Source organism: Pagrus major, chromosome 8 (genome assembly GCF_040436345.1).
Source record: "Pagrus major chromosome 8, Pma_NU_1.0".
Classification (NCBI taxonomy): domain Eukaryota; kingdom Metazoa; phylum Chordata; class Actinopteri; order Spariformes; family Sparidae; genus Pagrus; species Pagrus major.
In genome coordinates this window covers 32,192,768-32,210,890 of record NC_133222.1, presented here as the reverse complement: position 1 = coordinate 32,210,890, position 18,123 = coordinate 32,192,768, and the positions used below count along the sequence as shown (strand labels likewise).

At 38.6% G+C, this 18,123-nt stretch overlaps 3 protein-coding genes across 4 annotated transcripts in view; 2 read left to right on the top strand and 1 right to left on the bottom strand.

Moving 5' to 3' along the window:
- cecr2 (CECR2 histone acetyl-lysine reader) overlaps nucleotides 1-3,685 on the top strand; it is a 37,805-nt gene extending 34,120 nt beyond the window's left edge. Inside the window, 2 exon segments of the mRNA XM_073472146.1 lie at nucleotides 548-609; nucleotides 865-3,685. Of these exon segments, the coding sequence (XP_073328247.1) occupies nucleotides 548-599 (52 nt within the window). The 3' untranslated portion in view covers nucleotides 600-609; nucleotides 865-3,685.
- Nucleotides 3,686-5,507: 1,822 nt separating this feature from the next.
- ada2a (adenosine deaminase 2a) lies at nucleotides 5,508-12,279 on the top strand. 2 transcript variants are annotated; one of them, XM_073471224.1, is made up of 10 exons: nucleotides 5,508-5,801; nucleotides 6,202-6,525; nucleotides 7,932-8,148; nucleotides 9,167-9,380; nucleotides 9,469-9,596; nucleotides 9,720-9,810; nucleotides 9,912-10,020; nucleotides 10,685-10,842; nucleotides 10,958-11,160; nucleotides 11,280-12,279. In XM_073471224.1, exons 2-10 carry the CDS (start codon nucleotides 6,222-6,224, stop codon nucleotides 11,368-11,370), a joined length of 1,515 nt encoding a protein of 504 aa, XP_073327325.1. In that variant the 5' UTR covers nucleotides 5,508-5,801; nucleotides 6,202-6,221; the 3' UTR covers nucleotides 11,371-12,279. The 2 variants fall into 2 exon arrangements, with proteins under 2 accessions (XP_073327325.1, XP_073327326.1); XM_073471225.1 differs by lacking the exons at nucleotides 5,508-5,801; nucleotides 6,202-6,525; nucleotides 7,932-8,148 and adding an exon at nucleotides 9,033-9,077.
- Nucleotides 12,132-15,469, bottom strand: ribc2 (RIB43A domain with coiled-coils 2). The gene is made up of 7 exons (XM_073471226.1): nucleotides 15,353-15,469; nucleotides 14,161-14,242; nucleotides 13,619-13,939; nucleotides 13,383-13,531; nucleotides 12,569-12,724; nucleotides 12,300-12,466; nucleotides 12,132-12,201 (listed from the first exon to the last, which is right to left on the bottom strand). The coding sequence occupies exons 1-7, from the start codon at nucleotides 15,467-15,469 to the stop codon at nucleotides 12,132-12,134; spliced, it is 1,062 nt and encodes a 353-aa protein (XP_073327327.1).
- Nucleotides 15,470-18,123: the final 2,654 nt, after the last annotated feature.

The following is an 18,123-nucleotide window of genomic DNA, read 5'->3' as shown; positions in this document are numbered from 1 at the left end:
CTCTTAGTCAGTATATTTACACTGCGACTAGTGTTTGTTCCTTTGAATGTGGAGGGAATATACTTTGAATATGTTACATAAAAACATTTGGTCTAAGTTTGGCTATCCTCACACCTACAGTTATTTCGTAATTGGCTGTTTTTTTTTTTAAATTTTCTTTAGGACAGAAGTTCCTTCTGCATTCCTTATAGTGTTGATATGATTAATTGATCGACAGAAACTTCATAACCAGCAGTCTTGAGACCCAGTTATTTATCAAGCCAAAATGCCCAATATTTACAGCTTAATGGTTCAACAGAAAAAGAGGTAAATAATCACATTTCTTTTTTCTGTTGTACCATTTCGAATGTCTTTGGTTTTAGAGTGGTAGACAGATAAAAAAAAATTAAATAAAGAGTGAATAAACTGACATTTCGTATCAAATGTGACCCGAGTAACACATCCTTTTATGAAGCCTAATTTTGTTTGGAGTATACAGCTGGTGCAAGTTGACTCTTAACTAATAACACCAATGATAACAACAATCACGTTGTTGTTTTTTCCACAGGCAACAGATGATGGCTGCTCCAGGTGGGCCTAGCAGTAAACAAGGCGTGTGACTATATCAGAGTAAGTAAACATATGTTTTGACACTAAATGTTAAACCTTTATCTCTCAGCGTTCAGTAGCTTCTTATAAATTAAATAAATTACCTTCACGGTCTGTTCCTAAGAATATGAAAATGCTGCCAAAAGGCATTTATACATCTCTGAAGGGATCAAAACACAGAAATAATACCATGACACTCTCAAGCCACAATAATGTTGTGTGTCCTAAATGAGCTCAAATTGTCACTGTTTAACTAATTATTCTTTCTCCTTTTAGGCATGTTGGTATCGAAGAACATCTGGACAAAGCTGTGAGCCAAAAGGAAGAATATGTGAGCATGCTGACAGAGCTGACAGACACTGCAGAACAGACACTTCGCTCTTCATACATCTCTAACTGATTTTCTTACACTGGACAAAAACTTTTGGCTCCGGACTCGAGGATCCAACTAGGCAGCTGGTATTACAAAGATAATAAAAATGTGAAATGTTATTGAGCCCTGGAGAACAATTATCTTTCCGCTTACCCTTCTGCACATAGAGGTCAGGGTTACAGAACAACTCTGTGGAACTGGTATGAATTCACTGACCTGCTCAAGGACACTTCACTAGACACGGTTGCTTCCCAACGAGAGCATTTGAATGAGGATCCTCCCAGCAGAAGGGCAGCCTCTTTAACCACTTGGCCAACCTGTCAAACACAGGGGACACTGCCTTCAAGAACACTGGACAGCCCTCTCCTCTCTGAGCCTCTGAAATGTGAATAAATGAAAGACCACTGAACACAGCCTGCCTGTCACCTTCATTGATTATAAATCTACTGACAGAACTGAGGAGGACTGTGATGAAGATGAGAGGGGCTGTTGATTTTACTGCTATTTTCTGTTCCAATATCTTTAAACTCAGGTGTAGAAAAGGAGGTACTATGAGACTGTCACCCCAACCCAGTCAACTCACAGGCCCCTTGCAATTGCCTTGGTTTCCTTTGTGAATGTACGAGTGAATGTGTAGACGAAAAGGTGTGCGCAGCAGATTAGCTGCATGTGAATGGACACGAACCCTGAGAATTTGTCTGAAGCATAAACCGTCCTGAAAAAGGTCCAGTTATGGTCCATTCCCACCCCAACTCTAACATTGTTTCTCTCGTTCTGGAGTAAACGCGCACTATATGCATCTTTCAGAGCGGCCTTCATTGTTAAGAATGTCTTTGACCAGCAGAGAGGGACTGGCGAAGATGGCGCAATTTGTATCCGACTGTACCTAACTCTGTTATGCACTATGGATTTTCTTAGTCTAGACATCCTGGAATTGAGTGGCCTTGGATAGTCTTTATTTTTAGTCAAACACATATATGTATGAAAATATATCCTTACCTCTCAGTGACATGTCCTTCTTGCTGATATATGCACATACACAGAAGAAACGCATACACATCAAATCCTGCTGTTGTTTTGGATTTTTTTTTTCACCTCTAAGTTTGTAGCGTTAGTTCTTCGTTCATTCACCGCTCTGCCCTTTGCATGGTTGCTTCTTTGAGTGCTTCCTCTTCCCCATGTCAATACTAAACGTATCCTCAGGGTGTACAGTTTCTATATACGGGTATTTTTCGGCATTATTTGAAGGAAGAGCAGCATAAGGAAAATGGGACTGCAAATGTGGCAAAAATCAATCCATCTCATGTGAAGAACTTGTTATTATCTGTTTGCTAATTGTCCATAACAATATTTGGCTGAGCACACTGCCAACCTATTGGACTCTGTTTTGCCCCCAACCCCCCTGTCTTTTTTCATTTTCATCAAAGTTGAAGAGAAGTGAGATGGGTCAAATTTGAGTTATTCTACATTCCTGTTTATCCGATGATACCGTTTGTCATCACAATTAAAATTACAATCTACCTCATCTAGCCAGTCGGTGGCATCTACACAGTCCCTCCACTTCCTCTCCTGCTCTGCCAGACTCTCGCAGGTCAACATTTGATGACCAGCTGATGATTTCAGCACCACTTTTAGTTTTAAGGCTTACAGAACTGATAACGAAATGGCCTTACAATACCTTACCATCTTTGGAAAAAATCTTTGGGATCAGGTTGTCCTCAACAAGATGCTGACGTGATTATCCAGCTGTGACAGATGTCCTGTAAAAGAAGCGGTGCTTGAAAGTGTACACTATGGATTTAATGGGACAGCACTTTCATTCTCAGTTTTTTTAATGTCATCGTTGGAGTATGATGGACGGTATTATGTCACATGTCTGAAACGGGACTCTGTATGTGAGTCTCTTGCGTTGTACAGATTGCATGCCTTCTTGCCTACAGGTTGTTGAAAATAGACAAAGTAGGCAGTGTTCCAGTCTAGGCCTCCTAATAGACCGTAAAGTTTGGCGGCATTATGACGGAGTTCCATAGTAATAGGTACCCAAGGCATTGTAAGAAAACATTGGAGGAAGGATGATGGAATAGGAAAGTGGTAGAAGCTGTGAGACAATTTTCTAAATGTGTCACACAAGACTTGTCATGGATGACTTGCTATTTTGGTAAAATAGGGAATTGTCTAAATATTTAGTGGGCCTGATATGGCCACATTGGAGGTAGTGTGTTCACTCGTGCTGTCTAATGTATGAAGGACAGTGCTGATTTTAAAGGTCTTGTGAGGTTGTGATACTGTGAGTGTGCGTGTGTGTGCGTGCGTGTGTGTGTGTGTGTGTGTTTCTGGTGTGTAGAACCGGCACCAGGTGATCGGACGTGTGCATTCAACTATCACTTTTTCTCTGCTGTCATCTCTCTGCACTAGTGAAAACCATTTAGACGTGATTAAATGTGAATCATATTTATTTGCTCTTTTAAGAATTTTTGTACATTTTTGGACTTGTTTTAATATAAATGTGGTGTCTGTTTTCTTTTTTTCCTTGATGTTGTTTTTTAAGCAGTTGTCTTTTTACCTCAGTAGCATGGTGGCATTGAAAAAAAGACCTGTACATCTCATTTTTAAGTGACGTTTACGTTTAAGTTCTTATCTGACTGACATAGATTATTTTGGAAATGGAATGGAGTATTTTCTATACTGTACATTTCTTAGAAATAAATAACTTTTCTCGAACAAGAGTTTTTTTTTTTTTTTAATCATTTTCACACATAAAATAAGTGGACTTTTCTCCCTTGTGACAGTCGTTTTTCAACAATGCTGTGAATGAACAGACATAAAACAAGGCCATGCCCTCCGTCATAATGGGGCACGCATTTATGATCCTTTAAAAAAACTTAAAGGGCAAAAGTAATGAAATGCAAACAGACGAAACAAGAGGGCCGGTGCAAAACAGTGCATTAATCTAACTGAGCGCCGCACACCATCGCCTTCAATTAGTGCTTATCCTCTTGACAGACACCCTCCACAGATTGTATGCTGCTTTGTCTCACCCTTCTCGTGTCTGCAGGAATCGGTGATGTGATGTGACGTCAGAGGAAGCGGCATGGCTCCTTAAAGCTAACAAGTAATATATTCTTTTGTTCAGGCTTAATGAGGACAAACTTGGCAGGAGAAAATGCAGATGAGCTATTTAGCCTAATTAAAGCACTTTAATTGAGCCTAAGTAAGCAGGTTGTATAACTAAATTCTGTAAGTGGGAAAACAAGAACATGTAGAACAGTAAACAAAATACTTTACTTAATAGTAAAAATTCTGTGTAGAGAGTGACATACGTTGGTGCAGCTTTCACGTCATGTTTTCTTCTGTAAGAATCATACATTTTGGTGGAAAAATAATGGCCAATGATGGAAATAAGTGTCAGACTTTCTGTCCCTGATAATAATTGTATGTTTCCAATGCATTAGAATGGGTTTAATACAACAACACCAAACCCAGTACAGCTCCTCCAATAACATTGAAAATATTTAGAAAGAATCTTAATCCCGGAGGAGTAGGGTGCAGTCAACAACAGCGCCCAGATCTTAACCAGTGCCTTGGTCAACGGCACTAACTAGAGAACTGACCTAATGTACATGTTTTAATATTTGAAGGGATACACTTGTAGTTAAGTACAAATTTAAGGTTCTTTTCTTGAGTCTTTTCTTTTTGGACCACTTTCTATTTTCTACTCCACTTGGCTACATTCATCGGACAATTTTAGTGACTAGTTTCTTTACAAATCAATACTTTTGCACACAATAAACAAAGAACAGAAAATCTGATGTTCTGCTATAAATTATATTTCCCAACAGTGTTTACAAGTTCAGATGAAACGGTCAGTTGACTAACCAATTAGTCATTTGGCAGAAGATTAATCGGCAACTATTGTGATAACCATTTGAGTGATCTCATGTATAAACGTTTCATGGTTCTGATAACTGAAGATATCAGTCCACTGTGAAGGTGTCACTTTTAGCTCTGGGTGTATTGTTCTCACTATTTTCAGAATTGTACAAACTGAACGAAATCAATCGAATAATGGAGAAAATAATCAGTGGATTAATCCATAATTAAAATACTTATCATACAGCATATATACAGCATATACTAAAAAATTTGCTCCACTAACATCTACAACAGTAAAATACTGTCACCGTCAGAGGGGATATTTTCCTGCATTAAGTACTTTAACTCGTATGCCATGTTACAAAAATGTGTATTTTTGATGATTGTATTATCATTATTATAATTTAATTATTATAATTATAATAATTATATTTGATAAACTCATTATTGTGATGCAAAGCGTCACAAACAAACCAGTTTGGTTGTAGGTAGAATTCACTCGGGTTAGAGGTTATTTATTCCCTAATCTCTGTCTTGCAGATTATTATTCATGTCTTCACACACCACCAATCAAAAGGTTAGCAGTGTTCAGTTTCAACCAATCATAGCGGGACGGGGGTGGGGCTTGTAGAACTGTTTGCCTGACAGGGTAAGAACAGGGATAAAACAACCCACTGCAGTACAGACCTCAGACTAACGCACTATATCTTTAGTTCACGTGTTGTTTATCTCGTGACACTGTCGTAATAAAGTTAGTTGTTTAATAAAAGCATATACGTTTTTCTAGCTGACACCGTCGTGAAAGTGTTTGCCGTGGTCCACTGTTTTTAAAGTAACTCTCAGCTGGAGTGTTTCCCAAATCGTCGTGAGCTGTCGTGAAAGCAGCTAAGCTAGCCATTGTGCACTAACCTGCTGTTACCATACAGTATTTTACGTTCACTAGACTGTACACAGTTATTAAAGTAAGGTAAGAAGCTTCAACCCGTTTTCTAATGGCCATGTCTGTTTACCTTGCTAACAAATAGTCTAAAATTCTGTCTCTTAATTTAGCACAGTAATTCATTCATTGTTAGTTAATTTTCCTCTTATTTTTGTGAACGAGTCAAATACTTTTAGTTGTAACGTTACTTAACGTTACTGTTGTTTTTCTTTTCACTCTGTAGAGTTAATATAGGCATGTGCAAACATTGTGGGAATGACTGCTGAAGAGCAAACACCTGGTCATTTTTCTCTGTACTGCAGCTGGTGTTGGAGGTTAAAGGGTTTATTTTTACCTCAGCTGGTGTAAAATAACTGTTTTCGGTTCCCGGCACAAGCTTTGTATATTATGGCGTTAACCCCTGTTATGTTTCCTGTCACACCACCAGCTCCACTCACTCTTTGGATCATGGCAGTGTCGCTGCAGCACCCCCACGCGGCCTTGGCCTGTCTGCTCTTGTACTGCTTGACTGGTGGCCTGTCCATCCCAGACCCCAGGCAGAGAGAGGCCCTGATAAAGCTGGAGGCCTCCATGCAGACAGGCGGGCAGATGGTGCTGACTGATGCCGAGAAGCGGCTGGACGCTGTGCTTTTCAAAATGAAGCAGGAGGAAATGATGAGAGCAGACTTTCCTCCCGCCATGCACTTCTTCAAGGCCAGGCCTCTCATCAGGAACAGCCCCATCTTCAGCCTGCTGCAGAAGATGCCAAAAGGTGCGTTCAATCTCACATCTCAAAGTGTGTTTATAACAAGTTGTCTTGCGTCTTACTCGTTTGCCATGCCCTTTGTATAGTGTTGGTTGCTTGCCTGTGAGCTGGAGGTTATTATGGGTAGGTTTTTGAATTGAAAAGAGGGTAACACCTGCACATTTGTTGCATGCCACAAAAGTTTTGACAACATGATCGTACTTGGATCTTCATCTGGTCAGACTTGAAAAATGGAAAAACCACACCCTCATCTGTTCATCATGCAAACCAATATGCTTACAAACTCTGTCCAGGGTAAGAAAAATGCAAAACAATTAGATAATCAGTAAGGTACATATGAAAAAATACACAAGGAACAACAGTAATAAAAAGCCAAATATAGCCATCTCAACAGTCTGACCTGATGAAGATCCAAGTGGATGAGATGTTGTTTTTATTGAACTTCTGTGGCACAAAGTACATGTGCATTTTCATTCGAGTGATTTCCTGATAACTTTTCGAATTACCCACAAAAACCATTTGTCTTAATCATTTGCCACAGCATTTTAGTTGTCATGGATATATAGAAGTCTCAAAACTGATGAAAATGATCTCTTCTCAAAATAAAAAATGCAATGATGGCTTATTTTAATCAGTAAAAAAAAAAAGAAGTGTATTTTATGAAAGAATTTGCCTTTTCTGAATGAACTTGTCAGTACATTTTATCATACTTAGAGCTGAAACATTCAGTGGAATAATTAAGAAGTAGATTGACCTAAAAATAATTGGTAACCATTTGATTGATCTATCACAGACATATCGGTGTCGGGGTATATGTTGTTTATCAGCCAACATGAAACCTTTTTGATTTAAAAAAACAGTGCTTACGGTGATTTATAATGATTGATGAGTGAAATTTACTGTTTTAGTCCACTGATGTCATTTAAGACAATAAAGTTTATTGTTAAACTGTAAATTATCCTGCTTCCATTAGATATTCGTGTCACAAGTGTACATTTGAGGGATCATTGCAAGAAATTTGTATATTAGCCAATACATCCAATGACCAATGACCAATCATGATTTTATAAAATCCCTAATGTCAGTATCAGCATCGGCCCCAAAAACTGCATATTGGTTTGGGTCTAATTATCTTATTTCCATTATTGTAAACTTTTCTGACTGTTGCTCAGACAAAACAGAAATGTTCAACTCTAGGACAGACATTTTTCACTTTATTTCCACATTTTATAAGCTAAACTTTTAATTGGTTAATCAAGAAACTGATTGGGAGATTAAGAACACGAAATCATTGCAACCTTAATCATTAGGATTTCTGTATTTAGTGAATATCTACCAGTTTTTAATAAACACAGAATCCGATTTGTATCAAGTATCCCAATTCTTCATTTCTTTATAATTGTGTCATTCAGGGGCAGCCCTCCATGTCCACGACCTCTCCATGGCGAGCATGGAGTGGCTGGTGAAGAACGTGACCTATCGGCCCCACTGCTACATGTGCCTCACTGACAGCCAGTCCATCAGATTCATCTTCTCCCAATGGCCCAAAGCTCTGCCACACTGCTCTGACTGGACCCTGCTGGAAGACCTTAGGGCAAAGCTGGTCAACGCCACCGAACTAGACAACAGGTGACTCACTCTTCAATACAGTTTAGACAGGACAAAGATTTTATTATTTACACACACACAGACACACACACACACACACACAGACAGCACATCATATTTTACTTGATGTCATCCCATCCTGATGACTCAATATAGGACATTATTTATGCACACATTTTTGGCAATGATCCCTCAAATGTTGTTATCAAACACTTGGACAAAGGTATGTAAAAGCAGCAGGATATTTTACAGTTTAGTGATGCATTTTATTGTCTAAAAATGAAACGGCAAACTAACTGGAAATGTAATGATTACAAATTATCCCTGCTTTATAATCTAAAAATCTATATCGTTCAGGCTATACTCTTTTTCATTATATCCACAAAAGGTAAGCAGTTAAAGATACCAGGGCATATTTTCCTCCTTTACGAAGAAATCATTTATTGCTGCAGCTGAGGCCTTGATATCCTCTATTACTGTTTATTCTCATTGCCAAAGTTGAGTAGCTTTAAATCAGTGCATAAATACACTCTACTATTACTGTCAAGTACCTGAAAGTCACAGGGAAAACAAAGTGTCTAAAGAAAATAATAAATCAAAAACCTTGAGTCCAAACAGACTTTAGTTTAACATTTACCTCTGCGTAGAATATCGTTGTTTGCCAGGATGTCAGCTTAATTTGGAGCTTTAACATGATACAGCATAAAATTGAATCACTACTCCCTTTTATTTATTTTTGAAGCAAGACTTTGAGGCAGAATATCAAAAAGAAGCTCATCAAATCTTAAGCGGGCTATTGATAATGAAGATAAGGGATGTTTGATTTGATACGACAGGCAAAAGGTCAGACTGTTACATAATATTTGATTACTGTATTGGTTGTGCTTTTAGCTGAGATCCAGCAGTGCAGCACGAGGTCAACACTGCAAGATGCACCGTTAAAGTTCAAGGTCTTGTGCAAAGAAATGTGAAGAAATAAATGTTGCCAGCACCCAAAATGACAAAGATAATCTAATCACAACCATGTCTTCACTCTCAGCATCATGGCCAACCTGACGATCTTCACCGATCAGGATCCAGAAGTGCTGTACCCCAGTCAGGATGTCATATGGGACAGGTTTGAACAGGCATTCCTTGCAATGTGGGGTCTGGTCACATATGCTCCTGTGTTCAGAGAATACTACTACCGAGGCCTCACTGAGTTTTACATGGACAACGTCATGTATCTGGAACTGCGGGCTTTACTCCCAGAGGTACACTAATGCCAGTGTGAGTGTGTTCAGAGCATTCACTCGTCAGTTCATTTATTAAGTGTGTCTTTTTGGTTTTTGTGGTACTCAGACATACGAGTTGGACGGAACCACTCATGACAAAACCTGGACTCTGAAAACCTACCAGGATGTCACCAGACAGTTCACAGCAGAGCATCCCGACTTCTTTGGTGCAAGAATCATCTTCACAGTCCATAGGTGACTGCTCTGAATACCCTCACAATGGATTTCCCTTACTAGTCTGAATGTCATACTGTTTATCAGCTCTCTACATGAGAGGTCATCAATGTCCATTGATCACACTTCAACTCTGTGTTTCAGGGGAGTAAATATGTCTGTGATGACCGGAGTTGTGGAGGAGGCTATGAAGCTACAGAGAGACTTCCCAGACATCATGGCTGGTTTTGACCTGGTGAGAGGCAACAGCAGTTATCGTATGAATAGTGCCCCACAGTGATGTCCGCTCTACTAGCATGACTTCTGCAAGTGTTCACTTTGTCTTAACCTGTACAGGTGGGCCGCGAGGACAGTGGCAGACCGCTGTGGTACTTCAGAGATGCCTTGTCACTGCCAGTAGAGAGAGGGGTGACGCTTCCTTTCTTTTTCCATGCTGGAGAGACTGGTGAGATCATCCCTTGTGTATAAAACTTCAAGGCATTCAGTTTGTTCATGCTGTAAAATAAATGAGGTGTAAAATAAGGAGAAGTCCAGTTGCTCATACCTTGCATGTAAAATACTGGAAGATTCCAAGTGCAACAATAACATTAGTTAATGTGTAACTAATTCTTAACAACAGGCTACTATAGGAAGGTTGTAGGGTTTTTTGGCAAGGGGCCACAAAAAGGAGCCAATACACTTATATCATTAAGATAGTTGAGTTTATTTATGGTGAAAGGGTTCTTATGGAAGGAAAAAAATCAATGTTAGGGTTTAAATTTTTTATTGACCACACACTCAAAGAAGAAATGTAATTTTAAAGGATTACAATGGGCAGCTTTGTAGTTTAATGAACAAAGCAGGACATATTTTCACATTGTGTTATGGTCCTGAAGCAAAAAAAAAAAAGGCAACATGCAAACCGTATTAAAAGCATTTTGCACTTTGTCCTATTCTGCTGAAGTGTCCTATTCCAATTATTATTTTTGTTACAAAACCAAAGAAATTAAATCTTTACAAAGATTAGAATTGAGGGAGAGGAAATGTAAGACATGTAAGAACCATCACACTTTATGTAATAAAAACATCTCAAAATAACATGCATTTTGATCTCTCTCTACTACATGAAGATCTGGAGGGCACAGAGGTGGACCAGAACTTGTTGGATGCTCTTTTGTTCAACACGTCTCGTATTGGCCATGGATTTGCTCTGGTTCGCCACCCAGTGGCCAAAGGTCTATCCAGGAGGAAAGGGGTGGCTGTGGAAGTGTGTCCAATCTCCAACCAGGTACACTTACTATAATCTTTTAAATGATTTACTGGTGCTATTTGAAAAAAAAAATGCAAGCATTTTCCATTCTTGTGTCTTGTAAACAGATATTTCCTTTCCTGTCCTCATTCAGGTGATGAAGCTGGTAAAAGATCTGCGAAACCATCCAGCAGCTGCACTCATGTCAGAGAACCACCCACTGGTCATCAGTTCTGATGACCCTGCCATGTTTGGTGCCTCTGGGCTCTCTTATGACTTCTATGAAGCTTTTGTGGGCTTTGGCGGCATTAGATCCAATTTAGGCTCCCTCAAAGAGCTGGCCATAAACTCTATTAGGTGAGCATCAGCTGAGATGACAGAAATGAAATTTACTAACAAATTACAACTGAATTGTGTGCGACTTCTTACAAGCTTTAGCAGACTGCTACCTGACCTTTCCCTGTCTTATCTTTCAGGTATAGTTCTTTGACTCTGAAGCAACAGGAGGAAACCCTGGCTCTGTGGAAGAGACAATGGGATAAGTTTGTCTCTGAAAATGCTCTTTAGAAAGAAACTAACATTTTTTTAATGTTAAGGTAGGGAAATCTTCAAATTCCTTCATGCTTCCTTTGTGAAAGGAACGCCTTTTAGCAGAGGTAATTGACACATGGGAATGTGAAAAGTGTCTTTCCTATATGACAGGTTGTATCTGCTGTGAAAAAGCTGCTGTTTCTCATATACAGCACATAAACTGCACCGTGTGTAACAAGCATGAGCTATGTCACATTAAATTAAGGGTGATTACTTGAACTACACATATGACATAGCTTCAATCACAGACACCTTGCTATGTATAGTTTTATTGTGGACTTTGAATGTATTCGCACTTTAACATTCAGGGCTGCCTGATGTGCTGATGTTTTTGGGGACAGTAAAAGTTCCAGATTATTTATTTGTGCTGTGGTTTTGTGGCTTGCTTGTGCTTTGTAAGAGTGTAAGGGATAGTTTGTTGAAGTTGGTGTTAAATCTTGTATTTTTAGATTTTTAACTGTCATGGATATATAAAAGGGCATAGTTTCACATTTCATGTATGGAAAAAAAACCTCATTAAGAAGCAAAACAAATCTCTCATATCTGCCTTAGCATTAGCAAAGATTTATATGAACAACTGTCAGTATCATCCAGACAGATTTAAATGTTGTGAACTGCCAAACTTAAATTTGACATAATAAAATGAACCTCTGATTATTTAGTGTGGTTCAGTTTATTTAGTGTCGTTCATATGTAGCACCGTTATCAGTCGCTGTGATGAGCCGGTCTGTCCTCCATCATCTGCTGCAGGTGTTGAATTTGGAGAAGAAGCTGTTGTCGATGTGTCCTCTTTCAATGTCTGGTTTCCTAAAAATGACACAAGTTAAGAAACAAATTGAGATGATGGTTTGTTATCTGCCCAAATAAACTGAGAAAACAAATTCAGCTTTCCTAAGGCAACTGACTGGTCTTTCTGTATTTGGGCCAGTTGGACGTTGGTGCTGTCCAGGTGTCGTCTCAGCTGCTTGTTCAGTCTTGCCTGCTGTCTCTCTATTAACAGAGCTGTACGAGCAGAGTCCACGCGGAAACGATCAAGTTGCTCCTCTTTCTGCTTTTTGTCCACTTCCATCTTCTACAGATGCACATGTAGCACAGACATTGATCAACAAACTGCTTCACATGCACTGTTCTTTTAATTATCACAAGCATGTATTTTGAGTGTCCTTTGTTTGACCTTTTTCTCCTCTATTTGGTATTTCTGGAACTGGATGATCTGCTGCAGGTTCTCCTGAGTGGCTCTCTTGTCACCACTGGGACAAAGACCAGGTGCTCCCATCATGCTCAGGGTGGGTTCATCATCTACACCTTGCAGCTGTCCTTGCCGTCCCTTCTCTTCAATCTTTGCCCATCCAGACACAGCCAAAAAAAAAGCTCAATTTAAGTGTCTAAATCTAATCAAATAACTTTTAAAGCAAGTATATCAATGATATAAAAGTTGCTCAGTCTTAACTAAAAAAACAATACAATGCCACAAGATGTATAAACACAATAAAAAAACGTGCATAATCATAATCACTTCTCATCAAAGGCTGATGTAACCCAGGTCACAACTAACTATGCTCTTCATATATTAAGTCAAGTGTGTTCGATGTGTTTAAGACTGCCAAATAGGGTGTGTTTCCAAGCTTATGGTTAGAAAACACTCAATCCACGGAGAAATGTGCACAGCCCCTTTTTAGAAGCTTCAGAAACTTAAAAACAAGCAGTTAGGACTTCTGTAAGTGTGTGATGTCACAACTATACAGTCACATTCAGCCAGACTAGGCTTTTTTCAGGGAAGGGGCCTTAAAGAGAGGCACTAAAACAAAGCATTCAGAGGGTGAGTACAGGTTCTGCAGCAACTGACAGTATGAAGAAAATAATGTGTTTTTTGAACATGAACATTAAAAAATCAGAACCTGAGAATAAGCATAATATGGGACCTTTTACACTCTGTTGCTTTCAGGGTTTTCTTTAATTAGGAGTTAAACATTCATGTTTTCGAGCACCTTCATTTCGGAAATATCAGAATGACTTACCTTGGCAAGATTGTACTCTTTAGTGGCGATAGCTGCTGCTTTCTTTCTCCCCATCTCAAAGCTCTGAAGCTGCAGAGCTTTGATGTCCATTTCCACTCTGCTTCGGTCATAGCACTGCTCTGAGGAAGTTGTACAGAAGATGTGAGGTAAGCTTGTGTTTTGTATGTGTGTGTGAACTTGGCATGTGTGTCCTGTGTGTGATCTACCTTCAAGCTTTTGACGATGCCTTTCTGCTGCTCGCTCACTCTGCTGCTGGATGAGCCACTCTCTGAGCTGCTCCCTCTGTCTCTGCTGTCTGTCTTTACTGTTGGGGTCCTCTCCCACCAGGCCTGGGGGCATCATCTGTACATTAGCTAGCTCTGGTTTTCTACAGCGGTCTGGGTCGTTCAGGTCATATTCTCGCTGGCTCCAAGGCTGCTGGTACTGATGCCGGAAGTTGACGATGTCCTTTTCCATCGCACGCTTCTCCTTCACTTGTCTTCTATGGAGGAGGGAAGCTACTTTGCTATTGTGGAGCATATCAGCATCTGTATGGAGAACACATTCCCAAACACAGGCAACACAATGCACTTCATTAGAAATTGAATGAATCATTTTCTGTGGGGACAGGATTATTCATGTTACCTCTTTTGATAAGTGTGAAGATATTTTTAGATAATAAATTATCCTCCAATAACACATGAGACTCACTGACAAAACCATTGAAGTGAGGTCATATGAGTGAGGAAACCACATTCAGCCAACTCACCATGAGCATTTTGTTCCTCTCTTGCAGCCTCCTGTTGTTTCTTCTTCTCTTTCATCTGCATGTCGAGTGCTTCCTTGTCAACCTATAAAACAGACCACAGTAGTGACAGCACGGAGAGTAAATTCACTCTAGTACTGTACTTTAAAGTACAAATTTGAGGTACTTTTACTTTGAGCCTCTTTTTGAGGCCACTTTCAACTTCTACTCCACTAAATTGTCTAAGGATATATTGTACTTTTCTTTGATAACCTCAGTTACTAGTACACATTAAGATTTTTGCATACAGAACTTATGGAGAGCTTATAAAATATGAGGTTTTATTATATATTAAACTACCCGACAGTATAGGTACAGCTGAAATGATTAGTCGATTTACAGAAAATTAATTAGCAATTTTTGCAAAAATCATTTCAGCCATTTTTTATGCAAAAATATTTTATGACTCCAGCTTCTCAAATGTGAGGATTTACTGCTTTCCTTTTCATTATTTTGATCATTTTAAAAGGTGCACGATGTAGTTTTGTGGAAGAAATTTTAATCAGAACAGAAAGATCTTCATTGACTGATTTTTTTATGCCTAAACAAACTAAATAAACAAACTGTCTTTGTTTCCATGACTGAATAAACAAGCTGACCTTAAAGGGCAACACAATTTCATACTGTTTTACCTTATTTATATGTGGCGGACCCTGCCACCTTTCTAGCTTCAAACAGTGTTCTGGGGACCTTATTTTCCTCTGGGACCAGCTTGTTTATTCAGTCATGGTTTGGATTATTTTATTGCTTTGTTCTATTGGTTGGAAAAAACAAGCACTGTGAAGTAGTCACTTTGGCCATTTCGAACTATTTTCAGAATTTGTATAAACCGAACAATCGATCAATTGATCGAAAACTATCTACAAAAAGTCTAGTCTACAAAAAGTAAAAAGATAGGATTCAAATCAACCAGCAACACCTGTTTATGTATGAGTAATACTAATCTAATGATATAATATATGTGTCACAGGAGCTATTTTTCTGCACTGAGTAGCTTACTTTTAAACGTAATACTTTAAGTACACGTTAATTCATTATATCTTACATTATATACTTATCTCAATCAACATGTTAAACACAGGACCTTACCAGTACAGTGTTGTGTTAGTGCATTGACTGTGGTTAGCATTCCTCTGCTACACTTAGCATAGCTTACCCCCATCGTCCTGACTTTGTCGTTAAAAATCCTCTCTCGTCTCTCACTCTCTGTGTTGCGACGCCTCTGCAGACTCGCTCTCGCTTTGTGGTCCGAGAGTAATTCAACGTTTAGCATTTTTGACTTGGAATAGATAATTAAGTCTGCGGGTTTAACCTCGAAACGGACACCTGTCCTGTATAAGACACAGCAAACTTTGCTAGTTAACTGCGTTTCAAACACACTGGTTGCTAAGAAACCAGAGTTCGTGAGCGTTCGTAAGATGTCGGGTGTTTCCGGCACCAGCAAACGAACGGCCACCTTAAAGCTGAGCATGAGTCTAATCAGATGGAGTAACTAAAAAAAAAATCAGAAAATTACATAAATACACATGATAAACATTTGTATCACTGGAATATGAATTTATTGCAATATAATAATAAAAACTAAATAATTTTTGTATTACAACATTTAAGCCTTAGATTTGTTTATAGAGAATTGGGACCATGATGCAATTCAGAAATGTCATAATTAGGCATCAGGGTTCCTTAAAGCTGTTGGAAAAAATGGTGTGGGTTTCTTTATGTCCCTCTAACAAAAGGTGATCACATGCATTACTTGCTCTTTAACACCATGCAGTTTACAGCTTAGTTTTACAGCACAATTAAGTATTTTTAAGGGCAGTTTATTTTAACCTGCTGACACGTCTCCTGGATCTGCCAAGAGAGCCACATTATACCTTTCCAAACAGCATGCACAAGTTACATCAGCGCAAATGCAAAGGAAAAGAGATTTGCTCAAGAATGAGCTGGCGTACATGGTACACACATCTGTCAGTGCATTGTCGTGGAAGTGTTGACTTGTCAAAGCCAGCTTTTTCTTTAGAATACTGAACACAGAACTTCTTCCAACACCCTTCCTCTGTGGAATGCATGTTGTTTATTTTGATTACACAACTTTTAGAGATGCTACACAAGACAAATTCAAACATCAACCAGTTTGACAAGTTTATTTCAAAGGGTTATAAAAACAGTGTTCGATAGAAATATAACATAGGCCTTTGTTTCAGCACAATAAAAGTAAACTTCCTTGACCCATTCTGCTAAGAAAAAGACATGAGCACTATGCTAACTCCAAACCCACATGCTCTGTAAATACATAAATCAATTCCCAAATATGGCTGTCTCCTTTCCTGACACTGGAGATGTCCAAGCTCTCCAGAAGAGACTAAGGTGAATGGTTCTTATATTGTATTGTTCAACAAGTCTTGGTGTTTTTACAAAACACCAAGATCCTTTATACACTGATAATAATAAAATATTACACAGCACACACACTTAAAAACTTCACAGTCCCTCAAAAGGTATTTCTACACAAGCAGAAAAATGTGTTAGCCATCGATACCAGAACACTGAACAACCACCCATCAATAACTGTTAAAAAAGTAAAGATTCTCAAACTTAAGATCCAAGACAAAAGACAATATATGACCTTTTTTATAGATACATCAATGCAATTTTGTAAGTACAACTGTGTATGTTTTTTGTATATGTCCAAAGATTGCACAGGACTGGCCGATCAGTCATTAGATGTGTCGCTGTAATTTATATAACAAAACTTAAGACAAAGAACATAGTTATTTTCAAATGCAAATAGATAGTGCTGTTAAACAAATAAGTTAACGTGCCTTTGAACAAGCTGACTCTTCGACACAAAACAACACGTTTTTGATCATTTGATTAAATAGTACAGTAGCTTTAAACCGTCAGGAACCCCGTCACCCACTGAAGAGTCGTTGTAGAAGGCCATATTCCTGCTGAATGTCAGAAATGCACACTGATCTTATCTTCCTAAATCTATCAACTCTCTCATTGTTTTCTCAATTTACTGTTTTTATACCTTCATTGGCCTTCACTTCATTAAGGCCTATGTTTCCTTCACCTTATGATTTGCCTTACTGTCTGTCTCTGCTTGAAGGTTACTTCTGTAACAGATGATAGGGCATACTAATGTACAAGTAGATTACAAAAACAAATGTATATTTTCAAACCTGATTTTCATCTAACAGCAACAAAGTATTGCATAGTATTACTTCCAAAAGTAGCAACATTTGCATAGTTGGGCAACTGTTACAGAACTATTTCATTTGCTCCAAAACAGTCATAGCAATACATCTTACTGATAGAATTTATTGTTTTAAGACCACTGCTGCAATGGGGATAATTCTGTATAGCCAAACTTTATTTAAAGGGGCAATATGTAAGAATTTTAGTTGAAAATGCTTAAAAATCAATGACCAATCATCAAGCAGCTACAGCTAACAGCAATTAGCAGTTACTCTAGTGATATGCTGCCCTCTATTTGTTTTGGGTATGAATTTGACAGGTGGCTAATTCTTACATATCGCATCATTAAATAGTAAAGCTTAAACTTGTAACTTTTGCTATGCCCCAGGATTTAACATGAAGAAAATCTAGTCTAACATGCATTATCTTTTATGAATGGATTGAATATAATTGGTGTCTTTAAGTGGAAAGAATTATGGGTGGAATAAGTATCAACTTGCATTTATGCAATAAGTTGCATAATGGTGGGTATGTCCTTCATACCCAGCCTGAAGTAAGATGCTGTGTGTCAGTGTGGTCCCACACAGTGCCAGTATAGACATCTAGAGGAACAGCTAGCATATTGAGAGTAATTCTCATCAATTCCATCCAGGAAACAGGAGTGAGTTTGAGTCCAAAGGTAACAAAGTCACCCCAAAATTTCCTGGATAAACATCTGAAATATAA

Coding starts and splice junctions, on each gene's coding strand:
- ribc2 (XM_073471226.1), bottom strand. CDS start 15,469: ATGCTAAACGTTGAATTACTCTCGGACCACAAAGCGAGAGCGAGTCTG. Junction 12,725..13,382: donor CTGATATTTCCGAAATGAAG/GTGCTCGAAAAC, acceptor AAGATTGAAGAG/AAGGGACGGCAAGGACAGCT. Junction 12,467..12,568: donor ACCAAATAGAGGAGAAAAAG/GTCAAACAAAGG, acceptor GTGCATCTGTAG/AAGATGGAAGTGGACAAAAA.
- ada2a (XM_073471224.1), top strand. CDS start 6,222: ATGGCAGTGTCGCTGCAGCACCCCCACGCGGCCTTGGCCTGTCTGCTC. Junction 6,526..7,931: donor GCTGCAGAAGATGCCAAAAG/GTGCGTTCAATC, acceptor TGTGTCATTCAG/GGGCAGCCCTCCATGTCCAC. Junction 9,381..9,468: donor TGCGGGCTTTACTCCCAGAG/GTACACTAATGC, acceptor TGTGGTACTCAG/ACATACGAGTTGGACGGAAC.